This window comes from Barbus barbus, assembly GCF_936440315.1.
Source record: "Barbus barbus genome assembly, chromosome: 38".
NCBI classification, from domain to species: Eukaryota; Metazoa; Chordata; class Actinopteri; order Cypriniformes; family Cyprinidae; genus Barbus; species Barbus barbus.
Window position 1 is genome coordinate 18,125,047 of NC_136716.1, and position 23,545 is coordinate 18,148,591.

Sequence of the window (23,545 nt, forward strand, 5' to 3'; positions counted from 1 at the left end):
GTTCTTTCTCAGAGACGTTACATTGAGTTTTGACTGAAATGTCAAATCCACAACATCAGAATTGCACCCTCCACAAAGAGCTCCCTGAGAGAACATTTAGACTCACAGTTTCTACCCTCAAACTGCCAAATTAATCAAACTCTACTCCTACCACAGCTCACACGGATTTATAATTAATATTATTATTATTCCTGCTGTTCTACAGTTTTATTTTGGATTACTGTCACATACGTGCATATGCAAATAAGCCTTTTGGTTATGCTGTTCACAGATCTCTGAATTATCACTTACTTTAGAACCATCTGAAAGTTGCTGTAGTTAAAGATGTAGCCACCAACAACCCACATGACCTTTTCCTGCACCACCGCCTTATGGGATGCTCTTCCCAGTGATGCTCCAAAAGGCTTCACTGTGGGCATGATCCAGTAAGACTCAGTGGAGGGCACTGTTAGTGAGCAGTCTGGACCTGAGAGAGAGAGAGAAATAGAGCGAAAGAGAGAGAGAGACAATACATTATAATAATTGTCATGCCAATAAAGCACATATTGAATTGAATTGATAGAGAAAGAGTTCATGTTTGACAAAATATTTACTTTAAGTACCCACGAGATTAAGTTAATATTTCAATTTAACAACACATTCTCATGTTTATGATTCTCTAATATTGGTTAACGGTCACATGACATACAAGCAGATAAAATGTTTTATTTTGACTTTGTCGCTGGACTTAAGTGGATTCAAACTTATTTTTTGTTTTGATAGTGTGCCAAAAACAATATGAATGAATTAAAATGACTAAATTGTATAAGTGCACTGTAAAATAAACATTTGATTATAGTAATAATTTTATTTTACATTCCACATTACAACACTAATGTTCATGTTTTTAAATTATTCACTTTCAAACTGATAAGCATTTTAACCTTTCAAATGCTCTCTCTTTTTTTTGTGATAGTAAAATTCTATAAAAATGTTTTCAGTTTATGAAATGTTGGAAATTCTGCAAATACATAAATAAAAATAAACTTGAGGCCAAAATACTTTTTTTGTTTTTTGAAAGAACATTTTCACCAAGGCTGCAATTATTTGCACAAAAACATAGTAAAAGACATAATATTGTGTAATATCACAAATCAAAATAACTTTTCTACTGGGATATATTTTATAAATGTAACATTTCCCTGTGATGGCATGGCCGAATTTTTAGCAGTCATTACTCAAGTTATCAGTGTCACATGAGCCTTCAAAAATCATACTAATATGTTCACAGTTATCACTGTTTTTACAAATAAATGCAGCTTCTGTGAACATGAGACTTCTTTCAAAAATACTTAATCTTAATTACTCCAAACTTCTGGCCAACAACGTGAAACCCTTGAATCCCTGATCTAAGGTAATATTTACTATTTATAAACAGATCACTTAAACAGGGTGGTTCTGACAGCTTTTTACAGACATTACTGTGACCACTCACACAATTTCCTGTCTCCTCACATGAGGCTTAGTGAGAAGCTGGCCAGAAAGGCTCCTTAAATTAACCAAGACATCCTGATGTCAATCCTCCATCAGGCTTAATTGTGCTTTGACATTTTGTGACTGTGTCTGAAGAGGTTGCTGCAGTGATGCAGAGGTGACAAATGCACTATTAGAGAATCAACACCAGGGGGAGACAACTCACATGACAACAAATCTACCTGAGAAGCGATGCACTTTCTCAGCATCCTGTAACATACAGGAAAGGGAAGGAAATGAGAGCGGAAGGGAGTAGTACCTTGCCAGCTGTCATTGCACACACACAGCTTTTCCCCAGTGAGGTCGCAATAGCCGTGATCGGGGCTGCCACAGTTGTTCCTGCAGTACGGGATGTCACAGGCCTCACCCTTCCAGTACTTATCGCATTCACAATACACACGGCTCGCTATAGAGTTCCCCGAGGTGCACTTCCCGTGGCCAGAGCAGTTATTTGGACATGAGTTGATTCTGTCGAGGGAGAGATGAAGAAAAAGGTTATAAAAAGCAAACAAGGGGAACTTTCTAAAGAGAAGCCTGCAATAGGCGAGGGTATAATGACCAGGACTAAGCCTATGATTACACTGAGAATAAAACGTGTACAGAGGAGATAAAATGAAGACCTTTTTGTGATTACATGTCGTATTAACATCTGACCAAACCGGCAGGTTTTTTTCAGTAAAAATTGTGCTGATGCTGAGTATAATTAACTCACGAGTAGAAGATTTCAAATCCCGTCAGGTTGTAGGCAGCGTCGCTAAAAAAGTGCAGGAGTGCGTAGCCCGAGTTGGTCTCCACTTCAGGAACGGTCTCATTCCCTTTCACTTCAGGGACAATGAGACCACTGTGGGACAATTACAGAAAAAAAAGGCAAGTTAGGAAATGAGCTCTCGTTTTTCCATAACAGCAGTAGCTAATTAACATTTGTCATGCAGTAAAGTGAAACTTTCCTGCACGACTCCAGGCCAAAGGTTTTTCACACTGGGCTCCGAGGGCCACAAAGGAGAGTTAAGGTTCCTTGGAAAATTTAAATTTTAGATTTTACAAAATCTATTTTTAGGTTCACGTTGACTTAATATTTATTAAATGTTGAATGCAATATATTATATTTATGATAAAAATGCTTTACAAATAAATGAGAATTTTTGAAAGCCTACACTGCACTTGATCAAAAATACAGTAAAAAGCGGAATCTTGTTAAATATTACTACAAAATAGTATTTTCTATTTGAATATATTTTCAAATGAAATGTATTCCTTTGTCAATTTTCAGCAGCCATTACTCCAGTCTGTGGTGTCACATGATCCTTCTAAAATCATTCTAATAGGCTGATTTGCTACCCAAGTAGCATTTATCATCAATATTAAAAAGTTGTGCTGTTTAATATTTTTGTGGAAACTTTTTTCGTTTTTTTTTCCTATGATGAAGAGAATAGTTTTTTTTCTATTATTTAAACAGAAATCTTTTGTAACACTATAAATGTCACTTTTGATCAATTGAATGCATTTTTGTTGAATAACAGTATTAATTTATTTTAAAAAATCTGACCCCAAACCTATAAAGAGTAGTGTACATTTAACATTGCTAGTGTTTGGAAAATCAGATAAGATGTCAAATTAATACAAATTAGAGATGCACTGATTGCAATTTTTTTGGCCAATTCCGATTTTTTTTTTTGGAAGTCTGACATGCCGATACCGATTTTCTTTCTAAGAACTTTAACAGCATATACAAGCAAAAATCTATGCAAATTTCAATGCAAAAATTATTTACATAAAATAAATTAAACATTACAATTCCCCCAATCTGGACTAAGTTACAGATTTTCTCACTTAAACAAAAAGTGCTCTGTGACTGGAAAGAGGAAGAAATAATTAACTTAAAATGAGTTGCTGTGTGTATGTAACAAAACCGGTATCATTTCCCACTATGTTTATAAATGGTCATTTTTTTCCCCGAACCTTATTAAATGTGTCATCTTTCACATCAAATTCTTATTTTGTTCCAATTAATTCAGTTAGCATAATAAGAAACTGTAGAGTTGTCAACATTCAAATGAAATTAGTATTAAACTATCTTTCCACTGCTGAGAAAACAGAAGCTGTATCTGAAGTGGCATTAAATGCATTTACAAAGACAGTTTGATGAAGCTGAGGTGCCATAAATGCATTTGCACTGCTAAATTTCAAAAGCATAAATAATTTTATGAGATTAATGTTTAACATTTTTTTTAAACATACAAATAAATGTTGAAAAAATTGCAATGATACTTTTAAATACAGCCTCGCGTAATGGCCAAGGCCCACACAAAAGGCCATATGACTGACAGATAAATACAACCAATCACGTTCACGAGTCATGTTTAGGGGCATGGAAATGTCGCCACAATAACAGACTCTCGGACATATGCCGCGTCACATACTTTTGAAAATGCAGCATTTAGTTGATCCTGACAAGCGCTCGTCATCAGTTGTAAACTCGATGGCTTTCTTCTTTCGTGAGGGGGTTTGGCGCCACAGCATTTTTGTTTCCAGATGGAAAGTTAAAGAACCCGGAAATCCTGTATAATTCAACCAATCTGAAGACGACTTCGAAACTCGAAGGGTTTACAGCTAAGTGTGCCATATGCATCAGACATTTAGCCAACGTTCCGTGGGCGTGACGTCTGAGGCTGAAACTATTTTAAATATGACAAACACCAGTAGGTGGCGGCAAGTGTCTGTTTTAATGAGTGAGTCATTTATTCATTCATTCAACAGATTGATTCATTCATAAACGAGGCAAGTGACTGTCCTTATGAATGGGCCACGGAATCATTGACTTGCTCAATTGGTTCAAAAACATGGATTCAATCAGTAACGAAACAACAGTTCTGCTGTGGCTTTGATCGGAACCATTTGTCAACGAAATTGAGCAAAAAGAGTCAATATTTTGTCTAAAATCTAAGTCACTTAATTTTAACATCTTGTTTATTGAAATATTGTATAAAATCAGTGTCACATTGCAATCGTGTTGATTTTGATATTCGGGGAAACATCATGGCCATGTAATGTTGCTTATCTAAATCATTTTGTATTTTTTTTCTTCTACCTCAGTATGCATCTATAAATTAGTGAGTTACTTTGTGTGTGCTGTCTCTCTCACACACACTCACTCAGGCTGTGCAAGCTTCATCTGGCACAATACATTGCATTCAGTGTAAACGACGACTGATAATTAAAATTAGAATCATTCTCACATGAAACGACGTGTTTACACCTGACTGTGAGTGTGGCTGTGACATCATTGCCTGCGCTGCTGGTAATAAAATGACCAGTTCGGAACCGGTAAGACGTGAGACTGACCGACCGGTCACCGATCCGGGCCGGTCATGCAAAAAAAAATAAAAAAATCAGCCGATTCCGATCACTGGCAGGTCAATCGGTACATCTCTAATACAAAATAAACTTTCCATACAACATTTTAATTATTGCCTTTTGCATTAACTCAGTAACAATATAAAATACCATTATTTGCAGATTCTGCAGGTCATTTACTGACAAAACATTTCCATAATGACCAGCACAATCTACCAAGAGCGTCGCAAATTACCCCCTGCGTTAAGACATGCTTTATTTGGGGGCGCTAAATAATGGCGCAAATACCAGTAATTTGAGCACAAACGTTAGTAAATCATTTACGTGATTGATTTTAACACTCTCCTCCCATAAATTTTGCGTCTGAAAGGGAAACTCCTACAAATGCATATTCAATAAGGTCTGGCACAAAAATAACTGTCCATTCCTTTTCAGCACTAATTCTTCACTGTGCGTCTTTAATAAATCCTGACATTTAATAAATCCTGACATACTATTTTAACATTAAAAGACAGCCAGAGGTGGGTAGTAACGAGTTACATTTACTTCGTTACATTTACTTGAGTAAATCTTTTGGGTAACTAATACTTTTAGAGTATATTTTAAAATGGGTACTTTTACTCTTACTCAAGTATATTTTTAGAGAAAAAACGGTACTTTTACTTCGTTACTGTGGGCGACTCTCCTCTCGTTACTGTATCTTAATGCAACACAAGTTAAAAATGCTTCGGTTTATTCCAAACGCGCCGTCTACTTTTCTCTGTTCAATGAATGATGCCCATTCGCGAATGATTCATTCTTTTGAGTCGATTCTGTTTAAAGGCTTTATCAAACCAGTTGGCAAACCAGTGAATCGGTTCGCGAATCAGTTTGAATGATTCGTTCAGTTCCCTGCCGCACGCGCTGAGTCTCTGAAGCGGTTCTCTCTCAGATAACAGAGAGTTTAAGAACATCAAGAGCGCTGAAGACGGGATCTACAGTCAGTTGAAAGCAAATCTGCAAAGGCTTGTTTGCTAGAGCTATATAAAGATCTTTTATTAGATGAACACCGCGTGTGCTGTCTACTGTTTCACAGGTATAGGCCACGATACCACTATGACATCACCAGTTTGTTGTACATGTACCTTACATTAAATACAATGTATAATTTATACATTAAATAAGCTGTCACAGAGTATGAAATGAACACCCGCGGAACCCGCGTTAGCTCTGCGCAGCGGCGCGCGGCCTGTTCTAGACACAATTAATATTCATATTTTTACAATATTTACTTGCAAAAATATAGGCCACATTTGTTTACATTTTGCAGAACAGAAGATCCGTCAATATGCATTTGTTTCGTTATGTTCAGAGCAGTCATGTGAGGCGTTTTCAGAGGTTATAGGATAATACATAATTAATTTACTTTAAAATATAATTTAATTCAGTGATGCAAATCAGAATTTTCATCAGCTGTTACTCCAGTTTTCGGAGTCATATGATCCTTCAGAAATCATTATAATATATCGATTTATTACCAGTGTTGGAAACAGTTTTGCTGCTTAATATTTTTTGGAACCTGTGATATTTTGTTCAGGATTCTTTGATTAATAGAAAGCAAAAAAGAGCAGCACTGATAATAAATCAACATGATTTCTGAAGGATTATGTGACTCTGAAGACTGGGGTAAAGGCTGATGAAAATTCTGATTTGCATCACTGAAATAAATTACATTAAAATATATATTTTGAACAGCAGTGTGTGTGTGTGTATATACATATACACATTACATAAATGTAATCTATATATCTAAATAAAAATAGACTATATTCAGTACCTATATGATCCAAAGTAACTAGTAACTAACTACTTGAGTAGTTTTTTTATCCGGTACTTTTTTACTCTTACTCAAGTAACTATTCAGACGATTACTTTTACTTGAGTAAATATTTCTAGAAGTACTTTTACTTTTACTTGAGTACAGTTTTTGGGTACTCTACCCACCTCTGAAGACAGCTTGCGCAGGTGGTTGCCAGCTGTTAGAAAATCTGGCCCTTAATATTTCTATCATACAGTATAAATTGGTCTTTATGCATTAAAAATTTTAGGGAATAGTCCCTCAAAGGGAATCACCATACTTGTGGGGGTGCTTAGCATCGGAAAGTTCAAAACCCCCGTTCTTTTTGAAAGCACACTCACCTGAAGATGGCTACTAAGGGAGCATAAATCGAATCTCCGTCATAGACGTACATGTGGTCCCAGCTACATTCGGTCGCAAAATGGTTAAATCGTAACCTCAGGACTGCGTTTGGGCTGCAAAACAAAGGTGATGACATAATGCTTAAGAATGTGTTGCTGGCTGCATAATCCACATGAGAACATTACAGCAGAATCATTTCTGCCAAGTCTGAAGGGTGCAAGGTGGAATGTGCTCCTCCGAGCCTTTTCTGGTAAATCAACACAGAAGAAAACACCCTTGTAAGGGCTGCAGAAGTGTATTTAAATAGGGGTTATGCAAGAGGGAAGTGTGGGCACAACAAAACTTTGATGAGAAAGAGAAAAGGGGACGGAATAACACTTACTAGCCCTCAATCAGCCAGGTGCACTTGGTTTTGTATTTGTAGTTAATGGGGCCATCTGTTAGGAACCCAGACGGCTCAGTCAACCTGAAAAATAAGATCAGAGTCTCCGTTCAGAGGACCATATCAAACCAATCCCGAGAGACCAACAGAACAATGCTATGCGTAAAAAAAAAAAAAAAAAAAAGATGCAAAAGGAGTTGCAGAGAAGTGCTGTTTCAGTACAAGTAGGCACAACGATGGAACTGGTTTCTGTGGTTACGTATGGCCATATGGACACAGGCTTGAGTGGGAGCAGATCCACAATGATTAACTGCTCCAAATGTGCTCATGACACAGGCCTAACCAATCAGTGTCCTCTCCTTCCGGACTGCAACAGAGCCATTGGGCCCATGGAGTGACAGCGTTTGGATCCATATTGCATCATCACGGAACACTCGGGGCCTGTCTGTGTCGCGGGCCATATTAACTACACCAAGCTGGCGGCATTGTTTGCCCAGAAAAACCCTATTGTTTGTAGATGCCGACTTGAAGGGATGCATCCTTACAAACAATGACCTCAATATTCCACACTTTTAATTGAACATGTTATTGCTGCTTGCATAGCCTAACACTCCTTAGGGCATATTCTACAAGGAAATCAATCTAAGTGACATTGCTAAGACCTTCTGTCCTGCTGTTCTTGAGGAGAACAAAATGAAGCTGGTGTTGCACAAGCATCCTAGAGTGGATCAGAGGAAACCAACTCATCAATATTCACAATATAAGGCTCTCCAAGAAGTAGATTGGTTTGTTTCTTCATTAGAACAGATTTAGGAGAAATTTTGCATCACATCACTTGCTCACCAATGGATCCTCTGAATTGTAGTAGTGAATGGGTGCCATCAGAATCAATGAATATCTTGTGAAGAGAAAAGCTGTGTATCTGTAAAAAAAAAAAAAAAAAAAACAACACCTTTGTCTTCATAAGACATCAAATGATGGACTGCAGTCGTGTTGTGGATTGCTGTTATGTTTTTATCAGCTGTTTGGAGTCTCATTCTGACGGCACCCATTCACTGCAGAGGATCTATTGGTCAGCAAGTGATGTAATGCTAAATTTCTCCAAATCTGTTCTGAAGAAGAAAAACTCATCGACCACTTGGAAGGCCTGAGTGCAAGTATATTTTCAGTACATTTTCATTTTTGAGTAAGCCATTCCTTTAAAGTTAAAGTTTGCTATTTCTGTGCCAAACAAAGCTACAAAAATGGCAGCTACTTATACATTATTGTATACATGGTAATTAGCATATTCAGAATAAAATGAAAAAGACATTCATTAAATGCTACGGTCTTCTTAAAACAGGAGATGTTTGCTTTTGCCATTCAAGTTGCTTTTTTGTAATTCTGCACAGTAATTGAATCAGCTCATTAATTCTCATTCATGTCTCTGACAAAAGCGCACAAGAGAATGTCCTTGAGTCTTACTGTGCTTTTGCTTGTGTTTATTTATCTGTTCATGTCTTTTAATGTTTGTAATTAAACCGGTCTCTTCCTCACTCTACAAATGTTTCTTCCTAGACTTCTCAACTTCCTGTGTCACATCAGCAATCTAGCTGACTGGAACATTTTCTCATTTACCTTGGCTCATAGTCTATAAAGCTAATTTTTTGCCCTGCAAGCACATTTTCCATAACAGTGAACATTCCAAACAAGGTTTTAAATCACATCAGAATTATGATTAATACAAGCAGGTTTCTATAAACCATATTCTGACTTCATTTGGTTATGTAAATCAGGTCAACAGTGCCCTTCAAAAAGTTTGGAAACTCCCTAGGCAAAGTGGGATTTTGGACAATGTCAGAATAACGCATTGAATTTATAATTTGAAGCAATAACCATTTCTTATTACTTAATACTCTTAATAATATAAATATATACACTACCATTCAAAAGTTGAATTATCAAAATGTCTTTTGCATCAAGCAAGGTTTCATTATTTTGATTAAAGGTACAGTAAAATTACTACAATTTAAAATGACTATTCTATTTTAATACATTTTAAAAAGTCATTTATTTTGCTTAAGTGTCCTTCAGAACATGATCCTTCAGAAATCAATCTAATATGCAGATCTGGTACTCAAGAAACATTTCTTATTATTAATGTTGAAATATTTTTGTGGAAATCGTAATGAATTCTCATTCTTTGAATAGAAAGTAAATAAGAACAGATCTCATTTGAAATAAAAATCTTTAACAATGTGTCTTTACTGTAATTTATCAATTTAATGCATCCTCGCTGAATGAAAGTAACAATTCCTTTAAAACAAACTGTAAAACTTTTGAACAGTAGTGTACAGATCACAATTAGAATTTTTTTTGGAAGATAATTGAATCAGAACACATGTAGCCTTGCTTTAGCTAATCAGCTTTACACAGATTATAAATTTCTCTATTACTTTTCTGCTTTAATACATTTCTTGATCATTTGTGTGGTCCCTTATCAATGCAACATTATCACAAATTTATGAAGACACTAATATTGTCCAGAATCTCACTTTTTTTTTTTTATGGCATTTCCAAACCTTTTGGGTGCTGACCATAAGAATGTATCCAAATTCTGTAATGAAATAAAACCTAAATTCATAAATGTACATCACACAGCAAAGTGAAACCAGCCAGCAAACAAAAGTCATCATTGTGGATGTATTTCTCTAGTAATCATTTCTCTCGCTCTGTGAATCATTCCTCACTTAAAGTGAAGACTCTTCAAAACAACATTTCTGACGTACATCAAACCTAATGCAAACGCTGAAAACCTGGCACTAGCATTCTTGTTGTAGGTTAAATCGTAGCCTATTAACAAGCTATTTCTCCACTCGGTGTTCTGCATGTCTATAATCAGACACTGAGATTTTAAAAGCAGTTAAAAACAGTAATCACGGTGCACCACTTCCTGTGCCGGGGAGGACATCCCTCAGGCTGAATGTTGGCAAGAGGGATGTTTCTTTGTGCGGGCACACACTCATCGGCCCAGAAGAGAGGGAACTGTAAGTGAGTCAACAGTTTAAATATTCACCAGGTTTTCATGAATCTTTTATAAACAGTACCACAGCAAATATATCCACCAACAGCCAGGATTAATGCCCATCTCAGCGGCTTTGCAGCCGCTACTGGACAAGGTTCACTCAGCCTCGCTCAAAGGCTGGCCTCAGGCATTCAGAAAGGGACGAGAAGGGAGTTACATAAAGATACAATGCAATATTACAAAAAAAAACTGACTTGTATGCTTTAGGTAAATGGGGTCTGAAAGGTGCAACTCAGCACTGAAGTCAGCCATGCCCAAATGTTAGCCTAACAATTTGCAAAGTCCAATTAGAGAGGGCCTCTTCGTCAGCTAACTCGAGCCCCGCTACCTGCCACGTGAATAGGAGACCACTGATATCTGTCCATCACTTCCTGAGCGTGCTTGTCCTCACAGCCCTTGTCTTTCTGTGGTCAGCGTGTTGCCTCCCACCGCTTGTTCGTTAAGCTGTTGTGTAACAGGAAAGCTGTTTTTAGTGCCAGTATGATGTGGAGGCAAGGACACTAGGTTAGGACTGCTGAACAAATCAGGTTTGTTCATTAATTTGACAAGTTATGGTATCATCTATCCACTGTACAACGGTTTAAAGGGATAGTACACCCTCAATGTGTTCCAAACCTGTAAGAGGTTTCATCCTCCTGTAAAACAAAAAAGATATTTTGAAGAATGTTGGCAACTACACATTACAGTCAACTGTTTGGTTACAGTGTTCTTAAAATATCATCCAATGGGAGAAAAACTCATACAGGTTTGGAACAACTTAAGTTACATAAACATTCATGTGCCTCATACTAAACAAAATCATAAATATAAAAAAAAAAAAAAAAAAAAAAAAAAAAAAAAAAAAAAAGTTACTTCATTTTTGAATTACAATTCAATCAAAAACACCAAGGAGCTATATTTAACAAGACAGAGAAAGATTGAGTGTACAAAAGGAAGATCTGTTGAGAAAGTGACTGTTAATAGCTGTGAAATGTAAACTGTGACACTTTTACTGACAAAGGGGATTTTAGAGTGGAAGCGCAATTTGATAGGATTCAAACACACTTGGTTTTTGTCCAGGAGGTTTGGGTGAAGTGTGATGCAGGAGACATCCACACCGACTGAGCTCGGTGTATTACAAAGGACTGGATCTATGCTTAGTCCAAAGCAAGAGAGATTTTAAATAGATTTCATATGTTGCCTCCAGTGGACTCACCTTGTCTGGCCTACATTTTGCACATTAACTGGATCCTGAATGGTAATCTATATGAACTGAAACCTAGAAGCCAGTTTTAAAAGCTAATACAGGAAAATGAAGGGAAACTAAAATATATTGGAAATTACCATCTTATATAGAATTTAAAGGTGTGCTTACACTTAAAGTTCGGTTCTCTTCGTTCTTTAGGTCTGAACCACACAAGAAAATTATACATTAGTACTTGTTTGCTTAGCATTCACACTGTCATTTTTAACTGCTGTGTGCTGGGCTAAATGTATTCATTGTATGTGTGTACATAAGGTAGTATTATTACCAGTTATTAACTCCCAAAGAGCTAATAAAATGTGTAAAGGAGTCAAAACAGCACCATGAATGACTGCTGTAAGGAGACTGTGGTTCTACCTGCATCAAATTATAATGGGCAACACTGCTCCAATGACGAGAAGAACTATGTATGCTTGAGCATTTTGTCCTTTTTAGGCAATCTTGACAAATATCGTTTTTGGTTCATTTAGATGTCTTTGGCCTTTGATGTGTTCATGTATATGTCAAACTGCACCAGAGTTCAGGGCTCCTGGCTGCACAGTGGTTGAATTTGCAATCAAAAATATTAATTTTTGAGTGACATTTTTGCTGAAGACCGTATAAATTTAGATGTTAAGATTGAGGTTATGAAAAAATAAATTTCAGAGTTTGAGTGCCAAAATATAGACAGGGAAAGCAAAGATTATCTTTGCACGTCACAAAAACATGTCAAAATAAAAAAATAACACTTTTTCAAACAATTAAGCTATTATCTCTGTTGATTACCAACTCTGATAACACACCTGCTGAGAAAAAGGCAGGTTCCAATTGTGTCAAATTGAGATCTAAAACAAATGAGACGCAACTTTCCATGTCTATCAATGATCATTCAATTGCAGAAAGGCAATTTTTTTTTTTTACTTCTTGGATGCAAGAAAGTATGATCAAACAAAAGATAATGATTGTTTTTTTTCTCCAAGAGGGCAGAGAAATAGTGGGGGGAAAAAAGGTTTCATTACCGGAATGAAACATTTCAAGAAAGAGACTGTGAGAAATCACAGAAATACTGTAGTCAAAAGCATGCATAGCTGTTATTTTTCTTATAAAAGCCAATGGCTCCTTAACTAATACTGTTGTCTGGAGGAGTCCATCTGTTTAGTGCGCACCAAGGTTCGGATCACAACATCCACATTTATTCAAATGAACCACACTAACAGAGCAATCAGAGTTCATTTTAATTACTTAAAAAAAAAAGACTTTATAAAAACATCCAAACACTTGAAGAAAACGTTCCAGGATCTGACTACAAGACTTAAGTGTACCTTGCGGTTGGTTTAAGCCAAGCATCTGTTAGGCTTGTTTGATGAAGATGATGTAGCTTACATTGCACTTCAGATAGTCATCCATAAAGATCAGACTAAAAATAGTGCACAGATCATGTCGACCGACTTGGCTTAACCCAAATACCAAATCAGTTCACCAGCAACTATCCAGCAGTGTAGAGCACACAATATTTCTGAGCACCACAGACATATTTCAAATAGATGTTCGCACAAGGGCAGTTGACGCACATTTGGGAAGCGGACACGTCCTGTGGTGTGAAATGTTATACTCATTCTAAAACCATTTAAAAAGATTTTCCTAATTCTTTTATAATTACTATGCATGCACCTTTTATGATTTTGTAATAATGGAGATCCTAAATAGAATATTTTGTACTTTTAAAAGTGCATTTGTCACACAGCAGGACAATTTTAATTGAACTAAATGGCTAAAAGGTTACAAACAAGAAAAGTCATATTTAAAATATTAGTGGTGTAAAAGTAACCGGTAACACTTTACAATAACGATTCATTTGTTAACAGTTAACTGCATTAGTTATAATAAACTAGCAATGTGCAATATTTCTACAGTTGAATCTTTTTACTAAAGATTAGTAATCTTTACAAGAAATGTATTTACGCCAATATAATTTGAAATCAATTTGTATCTGTTAAATTACTTAATGCACTGAAAACTAATATGAACAAGCAAATTTTTAACTAATATTAACAAAGATTAATAAATGCTGTACAAATTATATTGCTCATAGTTAGTTCATATTAACTAATGCACTAACAAATGAGACCTTATTGTATGTTAAGTGCTTCCAGAATTATGTGTCACATCCCCCATAAATATACATTTTATACACAGGCTAAATGATTTAAAGCAATGAGTCGATCGCTTGAGTTTGTTGAGCTCATAATCACGAGTTTGTGACAGCATGCCATGCACCATGAGACCAGCTATGTTGTTATTTTTAAATCGCAATGTGCTCCCTGTCTGTGTAATTCATAAACGCGAATTTATTATGCACAGTACAATCAGATGACTGACTTTTAAACAGTATGTTTTCTGTAAAGATAACAGGCTTGTACTGATAGGGGAATGTTTATTTGCAAAGGCTAGCACTGCTAATGTGGAGCTTGAGCGCTTGAAGCTCCTCCCTCTTCTCTGGGAGCACCAGCTCATTTGCATTAAAGCAACATACTCAAATGAGCATAGGTCCCCTTTAAAGGGATAGTTCATCCAAAAATTACAATTGTCATGCTCACCCTCGTGTTGTTCCAAACCCGCAAGTCCTTCGTTCATCTTCGGAAAACAAATTAAGATATTTTCGATGGAATCCAAGAGTTCTCTGACCTTCTCATAGACAGCAAGGGTCCTACCACGATCAAGGAACAGAAACATAGTAAGGACATTGTTAAAATAATTCAGAGATATCAATGGTTCAACCGTCATTTTATGAAGCTACGAGAATACTTTGTGCGCAAAGAAAACAAAAATAACGACTTCATTCAACAATGTCACCTCCGTGTCATCCTGGTGCCACCTTGTTTACGTTCACATCAAAGCATGCGCATGCATCGTGATACTCCCCAAAATAGCGCCAGGGTGAAGAGGAGACGACGAATTGTTGAATAAAGTCATTATATTTAAGAAAAGTATTCTCTTAGCTTCGTAAAAATACATTGATCCACTGATGTCACATGGATTATTTTAACGATGTCCTTACTATGTTCCTGAGCCTTGATCATTGTAGGACCCTTGCTGTCCATGCAGGGTCAGAAAGCTCTCGGATTTCCTCAAAAAAAAAAAATCTTAAATTTATGTTCTGATGATGAACGAAGGTCTTATGGGTTTGGAACAACATGAGGGTTGGTAATTAATGACAGAATTTAAATTTTTGGATGAGCTATCCCTTTAACGATTTTCCTCTAGTTTTAAAGCTGACTTCAAGAAAGCATTCTACAAATCAAGAAACTACATGACATGAAGTGTGACTTTCTAAAATTAAAAATAAATAAAAATGCACATTACACAGACAATATACAGATGTACATCTAAAAAAAAAAATTATATTCCATTCTTTTAAATAGATTATAAAATGATGTTGGGATTAGAGGAAGTGCACTGGCATGGTTCAAATCGTTCTTATCTGACCGCCATCGATTTGTGGCAGTAAATGAAGAGGTATCATACCAATCACAAGCGCAGTATGGAGTACCTCAAGGCTCAGTACTTGGCCCCTTACTTTTCACGCTTTACATGTTACCCTTGGGAGATATCATTAGGAAACCTGGTGTTAGCTTTCACTGTTATGCTGATAATACCCAGCTCTATATTTCTTCACGACCTGATGAAACTTACCAATTTGCAAAACTAACGGAATGTATAGTTGATATCAAAAACTGGATGACTAGCAATTTCTTACTGCTAAATTCTGAAAAAAACAGGTGTTAATTATTGGCCCAAAACATTTTGCATGTAATAACCTAGATCACTGTTTAATACTTGATGGCTGCTCTGTAAATTCTTCGTCATCAGTTAGGAACCTAGGTGTACCTTTTTGATGGCAATCTTTCCTTCGAAAAACATGTTTCTAGCATTTGTAAAACTGCATTTTTCCATCTTAAAAATATCTAAATTACAACCTATGCTCTCAATGTCAAATGCAGAAACATTAATTCATGCATTCATGACCTCGAGGCTAGATTATTGTAATGCTTTATTGGGTGGTTGCTCTGTACGTTTAATAAAACTCCAGCTGGTTCAAAATGCAGCAGCTAGAGTTCTAACTAGAACCAGGCAATATGACCACATTAGCCCGGTTCTGTCAACACTGCACTGGCTCCCTATTAAACATCGTATACATTAAGATCTTGCTAATTACCTATAAAGCCGTGAATGGTTTGGCACCTCAGTATTTGAGTGAGCTCTTATCACATTCTAGTCCTTCACGTCCGTTGCGATCTCAAAACTCTGGCCATTTGATAATACCTAGAATATCAAAATCAACTGCGGGCAGGAGATCGTTTTCCTATTTAGCGCCAAACTCTGGAACAATCTACCTAACACTGTTCGGGAAGCAGACACACTCTGTCAGTTTAAATCTAGATTAAAGACCCATCTCTTTAACCTTGCTTACACATAATACACTATTGCATTTCTATAATTCAAATCCCTTTAAGGATTGTTAGGCTGCATTAATTAGGTCAACCGGAACCGGGAACACTTCCCAAAACACCTGATGTACTTGTTACATTGTTAGAAGAATGGCATCTACGCTAATATTAGTCTGTTTCTTTCTTATTCCGAGGTCACCGTAGCCACCCAGATCCAGACCGTATCCAGATCAGATGGTGGATCAGCACCTAGAGATGACCTCTACAGCCAGGACACCTAGATGAGCCCCAGAGACTGATCCCCAGTGAAGACCCTGTCTCCAAGACGGCCATCGGGACAAGACCACAGGAACCAGATAAGTCCTTTGCACAATCTGATTCTGCTTTAGCCTAGATTTAAACTGCCGATTTTGTCTGGCCTGAGGAGAATGACACCATTTCAACAAACTATTTCCCCGTCTAAATACTGTAAAGCTGATATAAAGCCACCCAGCTTTATACCAAGCCGATGTAAAGCTGCTGACACAATTTGCATTATTAAAAGCGCTATACAAATAATATTGACTTGACCACACTGCCAAAGGTACCAAAAGCTGGTTCAATGACCATGGTGTTACTGTGCTTGATTGGCCAGCAAACTCACCTGACCTGAACCCCATAGAGAATATATGGAGTATTGTCAAGAGGAAGATGAGAGACACCAGACCCAACAATGCAGATGACCTGAAGGCCGCTATCAAAGCAACCTGGGCTTCCATTACACCTTAGCAGTGCCACAGGCTGATTGTCTCCATGCCACGCCGCATTGATACAGTAATTCAAGCAAAAGGAGGCCCAACCAAGTATTAAGCATATAGAAATGAACATACTTTTCAGAAGCCTCACATTTCTGTTTAAAATATGCTTTTTTTTTTTTTATTAATCTTATGTAATATTCAAATTATCTGAGACACTGAATTTTGGGTTTTCATTATCTGCAAGCCATAATCAAAATTTCAAGGAATAAAGGCTTGAAATATTTCACTCTGTGTGTAATGAATCTAAATAATATATGGGTTTTACTTTCTGAAATGAGTGACAAAATATTGACCTTTTTCATGATATTCACATTTTTTTAGATGTACCTGTATAGGACATAATTTATGGACAAAACCAACCAAAGCTTAAAATTAATTAAACTGTTTCATTATTGGTTAAATTTCTTTAAACCTCTACAAAATCTTTATGAAGTCTAAAGTAATCTACTGTGGCTTCATCTTAAGTGTGAACTTCACTACAGAAAAAGGAAGTTACATCACACAATGCCACAAAAAGCCAACCCATCCCCGAGCAAGACTATCTTTAGGCTACATCATGAAGTTACTGCTCAAGAAATTTATAAAGCACTCACTTTTAACAATAAAGTTGACTCTATTTGAAGATTAACTAACTTGCCATTCGTTAGACATTGATAACTAGTATTGCAAACACCAAGCTAATATTTCACTTTGTTGAATGTCTGTTTTCAGATTTATTTATTTTAAGTCAGAAATAAAATAAGTAAAAAATTGTGTTCATCCTTATTTCTTGTTATATTTTAACTTTGAGCAGACACACCCTGGTCTCCATCTACATTATTAAAGCACCATCATGCACAGTAATTGATGCTTAGGAGTTTGAAACCTAACGGTCAATTAATTCTGCATCCTCATAAACAATCTGCACATGGCTGAAACAATGGAGTGGCACACCAGACACAATTTCATCTCATGTCTCAAACTCATGTCCACTTAGCCAGTCTTTATAACAACAAACTGTAATCTGTCAGGATGACAGCCTTTGCGGTTTGATCATGCATCTTATAGAGCACCTAATGGATGATCACACAGTACGACATGCTCAGATAATAACTCTGTATTTCCTGGTCACCTGGACCAGCATGAAAGGCCCAACAATGGTCGAGAACATCAAAACAGTTCATTTCCTTTCATTCAGCTATTGTTGTCTTCAACCTTTGTTATACAGGTCTAAGTGTCAGGCTGAAGTTTAGTTTGAGTGACAGCACTTATAAATGCCAACAGCATCATCTTGGCTGCTTCTAAGATGGAGAGAAGAGGGAGATCTTTGTTGCACCCGACGAGAGCGGGATGCTATTTTAAGAAACAGTGCAGGAGCTTTGTTCAAGGGTTTCATTTATCATACAGCTGTCAAACTAAGATTGTTTAAAACTAAATCATGTCTACCCACAGCACCTTTGACATCCTTTGAGAAGACAATGGCACAGAATTAATAATGACAGTATAGTAGATGTTTGAAAACACTCATCAGATCATGTCTATGAATCATTTAAATAATACTAATATAAACCGTGTGTGAAGTACAAGGTTACTGCAAGTTTTATGAAGGTAAATTGAAAACCTTTTTAAGAACAAATAAAGAAAATCTAAGCAATAAATTGAAGGCGGGACATGAATATGCTGTTTAAATATAAATGTCTAGGGAGCAAACAATGAGTTGTACTGGCAGCACTTCAAAGTTTTGAAAATTCAACCTCCAACACATCTTTTCATTACATTAATTAATTTTACACTAGAACTACTGATCACACTGCAATTCTTGCTAAGTTTGTCTTGTTTTCCAGCAAAAATATCAACATTCTTACATCAAGATACATTTACTTGATACAGAAGATAAGTCTTGTTTTTGAGAAACTGATCAAAATGAAGTGAGTTTGATTTAAAAAGAACAAATAGGCCCATCTGCCAACGGGTTCAACTTGATTTCAAATGAAAACAAGTTGTCATGCCCCATTGACAAATAGGGTCTTATTTTTAACAAACTCGCATAGTTTCTCAAAAAATAAGACTTCATATCTTCGTTTTGCATTAAGGAAAATTAAATTTAAGGATGTTCAACTATTTCTATGGAAAACAAGACAAAATACTGAAGATATCAATTTTTAGCAGTGCTTGACATTATGAATTTAAAACTTCTCACTTGTGGTATTAAGACTTCTTAGCAAACTTAATTTGTGTGTGCTAAAAGTACAAAACTTTAATTCAACCAATCTGTGCCAGGACTCACCAGGAGTATACCAAGAAAGGTTTCGACGTGGAAATTAAATCTAGATTTTAAGCCACATGAAAATAGTCTGAGAGGAGGAAGCAGTCAAAAATAAATGCCCCTCGTATCAGTTTTTAACCAGATGGTGCACATATGTGAAAAGCCCCTTTCAAGTTATCCAAATTTCCCCGACAAATATGAAAATCCAGCAATCAGTAACATGCTTTACAGATGATTGAACATACAATGGACCTCTGTTCCTTCCTAAGCATCACAATAACAAAACTTTAAATTTGAATAAAACAAAAAGAAAATCACATATAAATCTGTCACTGGGGTGGTATCCTTACATCTTTATTCGTGTCTACCCCTAAGTGGTACATATCGGTACCTTTGGAAAAGGCACCGCATCGAGTGACAGCTTTATACCTTTTTCCTGAAAGTGCATGTGCATCCATGTTCAGTGAATTTGACAAGCACTTGCAACATGCTTTCATGTTCCTCCAGAGCTGCAATCAGTCCTATTTCATATAAATGCCTTTGAATACTCACTTGAATCTTCCCTGGCAGTGTTGACACTGGTCCCCAACCCATCCACGATCACAGACACAAGATCCATTCACACACCTGCCTGACAGACAGCTCTTCTCGCAGGGTTCTGATGGAGAGCCGTCTGAAATCAGCACCAGGGAGAACATCATACACAGCCATAAATATCTCTGCATGCCCTGCAGTCTCTGTCTGACCAGAAACAGTTCAGGTCTGAGCATCCTCTTCCCAGCATTCATGGTTTAGGGATGCTGCTGCTGCTGCTGTTTAATTGGGTATCAATATCTTACGGCCTTTCTTCCCTGTTTATTGGTGCCCAGATTGTTTCAATTATAACAGCAGGGGGGATCTGTTCACTTACAGATCATGAACTATGAGCGATCGTTTCCCAAAACGCAAGCAATCGTTTAATTGAACACATCCAGATCCGAGTGTGATATAAAACGAGCATAAACACAGTCATATTAAATCATCTGTCTCGCCTCATTGTGTTTATGAACAAGAGCAGGAATTTCCTACGTTACCTCCTGCAGTTAACGTACAGGGCTGGAAAATAATTCCCCATAACATCGAAAAAAACCTTTCCTTCCAGAGCATTACCATAACTAAAGTGATGAGATATTTCCAGCTTTAAAGCATCATATTATTCAGCTGTGTTACTCTGATCCCGTCCGCAGCCATTTTAAAGCGTAAACATTCAGCTGGCTGTCCAAATACACTCCTGCTGTGCTTTAAAAGCCTCTAAACCTTGAGCTTTTCGTGGCTAACGTTCATATGCCACAAAAAACGCTAAACGGAGAAGGTTTCGGAGTGAAAAGCATCCTTTATAGCCGCAGCAGTGGGTAACACGGATGTTGTTTCTGCTGTTGTCCTTTGCGCTGAGGGATTTGGAAAACCTGAGGAACTATCCGTTATCCGCATAATTTTTCGCTGTTTTTCAGGCTCAACGTGATATACTCCTTAACGAAAGCGTAGACCCTCAGTGTAGGCATACATCCTCTTCATCCCAGTGCGCTGAAAGCCTCTCAGTGTGTGAATTTTGGCCCCCTCGACCACCGTTTAAGCTCCCATAGTACGAGCAGCTCTCGCTGGCTGCTCCTCAGGTTGGAGCGAACAGAGATGTCCGCGCATGCGCAATGGGAATAGGCCATATTTATACTTGAGAAGCTTTGTTACACATTTTGTCTTCAGGAAGTGTGTGACAACCTAACTTCCTACCGCTATTATAGTTGTTTTTTTTTCTTTTCAAAAAACAGTCCAAAATGAATTATATTGACTACAGCAGGGATCATCAAATCTGTCCTGGAGGACCCCCTCCCCTGCACATCTTGTATGTATCCCTCGTCTCACACACCTGATTCCACTCATCAGCTCATTAGAAGAGACTGCAAGAACTAAATTGGGTGTGTCTGATTAGGGAGATACACAAAATATGCAGGGCAGGGGGTCCACCAGGACAGGTTTGAAAACCACTCGACAGTAATGTATATTCTCACTGAATATCAAGGTTTTATGACCCAGATTTCAATCACATTTTCAAGCCTCCATCTCAAATATGAACTTTGTCCTTCTCTTGAGTGTTAAGTTGCATCTCAGTACACTATGTGCTGCCAACTTAAGTTAGTCTGAAATACTGTATGATGTCCAGCTCTTTGGGTTCATTTATTAGTGTCAAACTTTCATGCACCTCAAAAATATGCTCTCTTAATATAAATAATATGAAGCTCAGATCATTTGGGGTTGGTAAGTTGCATTGGTGTCTGTCATACTCACCAAGGCTGCATTTATTTGGTCAACAAACAGTAAAAAAAGTATTATTGTGAAATATTATTATAATATAAAATCTTATTTTAATATATTTAAAAATGTAATTTATCTCTTATATCACAAAGTTGAATTTTCAGCAGTTATTACTCAGTGTCACATGATCCTTCAGAAATCATACTAATATGCTGATTTGGGGCTCAAGTTACATTCATTTTTATCACAGTTAAAAATGGTTGTGCTGCATTTTTTGTGGAAAGCATGATACTTCTTTTTCAGATTACTTCAATGGATTGAAAAAGTTAAGCATAAACAGCATTTAAATAGATGTTTTTTGTAACAGTGTAAAAGTATTTACTGTCATATTCGCTCAATTTAATGCATCCTTACTGAATAACAATAACGAAGTGAAATTATACAGTTTGATCTAACGTTTATAGTATACAGAAAGCAAACGCTACGGTGGATATCTTTAAGACCGTAAAAAGTAAAACATATATTCACACAACAGTAAATCTGCCAGGTGTTATACAGAATGTAATAAAACACTCAATTCAGAATTTGATACTCTTCATGGACAATTATTGGGCTTTGTGATGATTCTCACATCTCACAGACTTTCCTTTTTTAGATCATTCCCATCACAACAGCCCCATTCAGTCAGGCACTGAACAGATGAAAAACATCACTGCATTATTGCTGACTTTAGGAACTGAGCTGTTTGGTTAAAATACATAAAGAGCCAATTTAAAGTTAAAAGAATGCCAATTAACACGTATATCATAAAGTTATTGTTAATTTAATTCATACAGTGCTCCACATATTCTGTGCTGGCAGAGGTTTTAAAATTTTGCATTTACACATTATTCCAGTCTATGAACATTCCTGTCTCACTTAGAGCTACATTCTTTCATGGCCCACTGGGGAACATGACACTTTCTCCTCAGACCTTCAGGAATGAAAGAATCAAAGCCTCAGGCAACTGCAACTCAAACTCACTGAGCACAACAGTCCACATGCATGCGTGTCCTAGCCTGTCAGAAAGCACATCCGGCATAACTGCCCAGTGATGCAGCAGCAGTAGTGACCTGCAGGATTATCATATATTGTTATGTGTAAATCATGGGTGATTTACTATTCATTCCACTGTGCTTTAGGCTTGCCATAAATCCTTCATGAAGCCAAAGCACCATAGTGCCCCCAGATGGTAAACATTTAACAATATAATATAGCTGTACAGTTAGAGCACTTGAAGTGGTATGCATGACAGCTACTCTTGATATACTGTGGTAAAAAATTATATTGTGTGCTGAAAGTGAAAAAAAAAAAATAAGATATCAATTTATCCATTCCAATGCAGAGTACTGTATTGCCTCTTCTCTCTATATAAGAGTAGCCAAGTAAGGAGGTGGGGTTGGTATTTCACATGATTTCTTTGTTCTTAATGCCATTAAAGTATGGATGGAAACAGAGTCTGGAGCAGAAGAATTTAATGTGATCTTAATCCCTGACTAAGAGGGATTAGTATCTGAGTATGCTGATTGTGCACATAAAAACAGTCTATAAACTATATTCGGTTCAGCAAGAGACCATGCCAACCATACTTTAGTGTGTGACTGTTTTTTCCTGTGTCATCTGAAATCAGCTTTTAATTACATATTTTTAAATAATGTTTAGTTTTTGGTTTATGTGTGAATTTTTAAGATTTTGAGTTGGGAAGACACCTTCTCCCTTTAAAGGATAGAAATATAAAAATATAATAAAAATCGCACTATACCATTCCAAAGATTTGGGAATTAATAACTAAACAATTTAAAATCATTTTCAGCAATGATAATAGTAAGAAAAGCACCAAATCAGCATAGAATCAGTTCTGTAGGATCATGCGACACTGAAGACTGGAGTAATGGTTGCTGAAAATTCAGCTTTGCCATCACAGGAATAATATTTCATAAAAAAAATATTTAATAAAAGTTCCCTAAAATCTCTCACAATATTAGTTTTTTACTGTATTTTTTAAACAAACAAA

The 23,545-nt window shown here is 36.7% G+C and overlaps 1 protein-coding gene across 1 annotated transcript in view; it reads right to left on the reverse strand.

Moving 5' to 3' along the window:
* The window catches only part of LOC306857976 (attractin-like protein 1), a 102,133-nt gene extending 81,254 nt beyond the window's left edge, over positions 1-20,879 (reverse strand). Inside the window, exons 1-6 of the mRNA XM_079398295.1 lie at positions 19,756-20,879; positions 7,428-7,511; positions 7,045-7,158; positions 2,225-2,353; positions 1,772-1,980; positions 292-466 (exon numbers count right to left, since the gene is read on the reverse strand). Of these exons, the coding sequence (XP_079254421.1) occupies positions 292-466; positions 1,772-1,980; positions 2,225-2,353; positions 7,045-7,158; positions 7,428-7,511; positions 19,756-19,991 (947 nt within the window). The 5' untranslated portion in view covers positions 19,992-20,879. The remainder of the gene's footprint in view (positions 1-291; positions 467-1,771; positions 1,981-2,224; positions 2,354-7,044; positions 7,159-7,427; positions 7,512-19,755) is intronic.
* Positions 20,880-23,545: the final 2,666 nt, after the last annotated feature.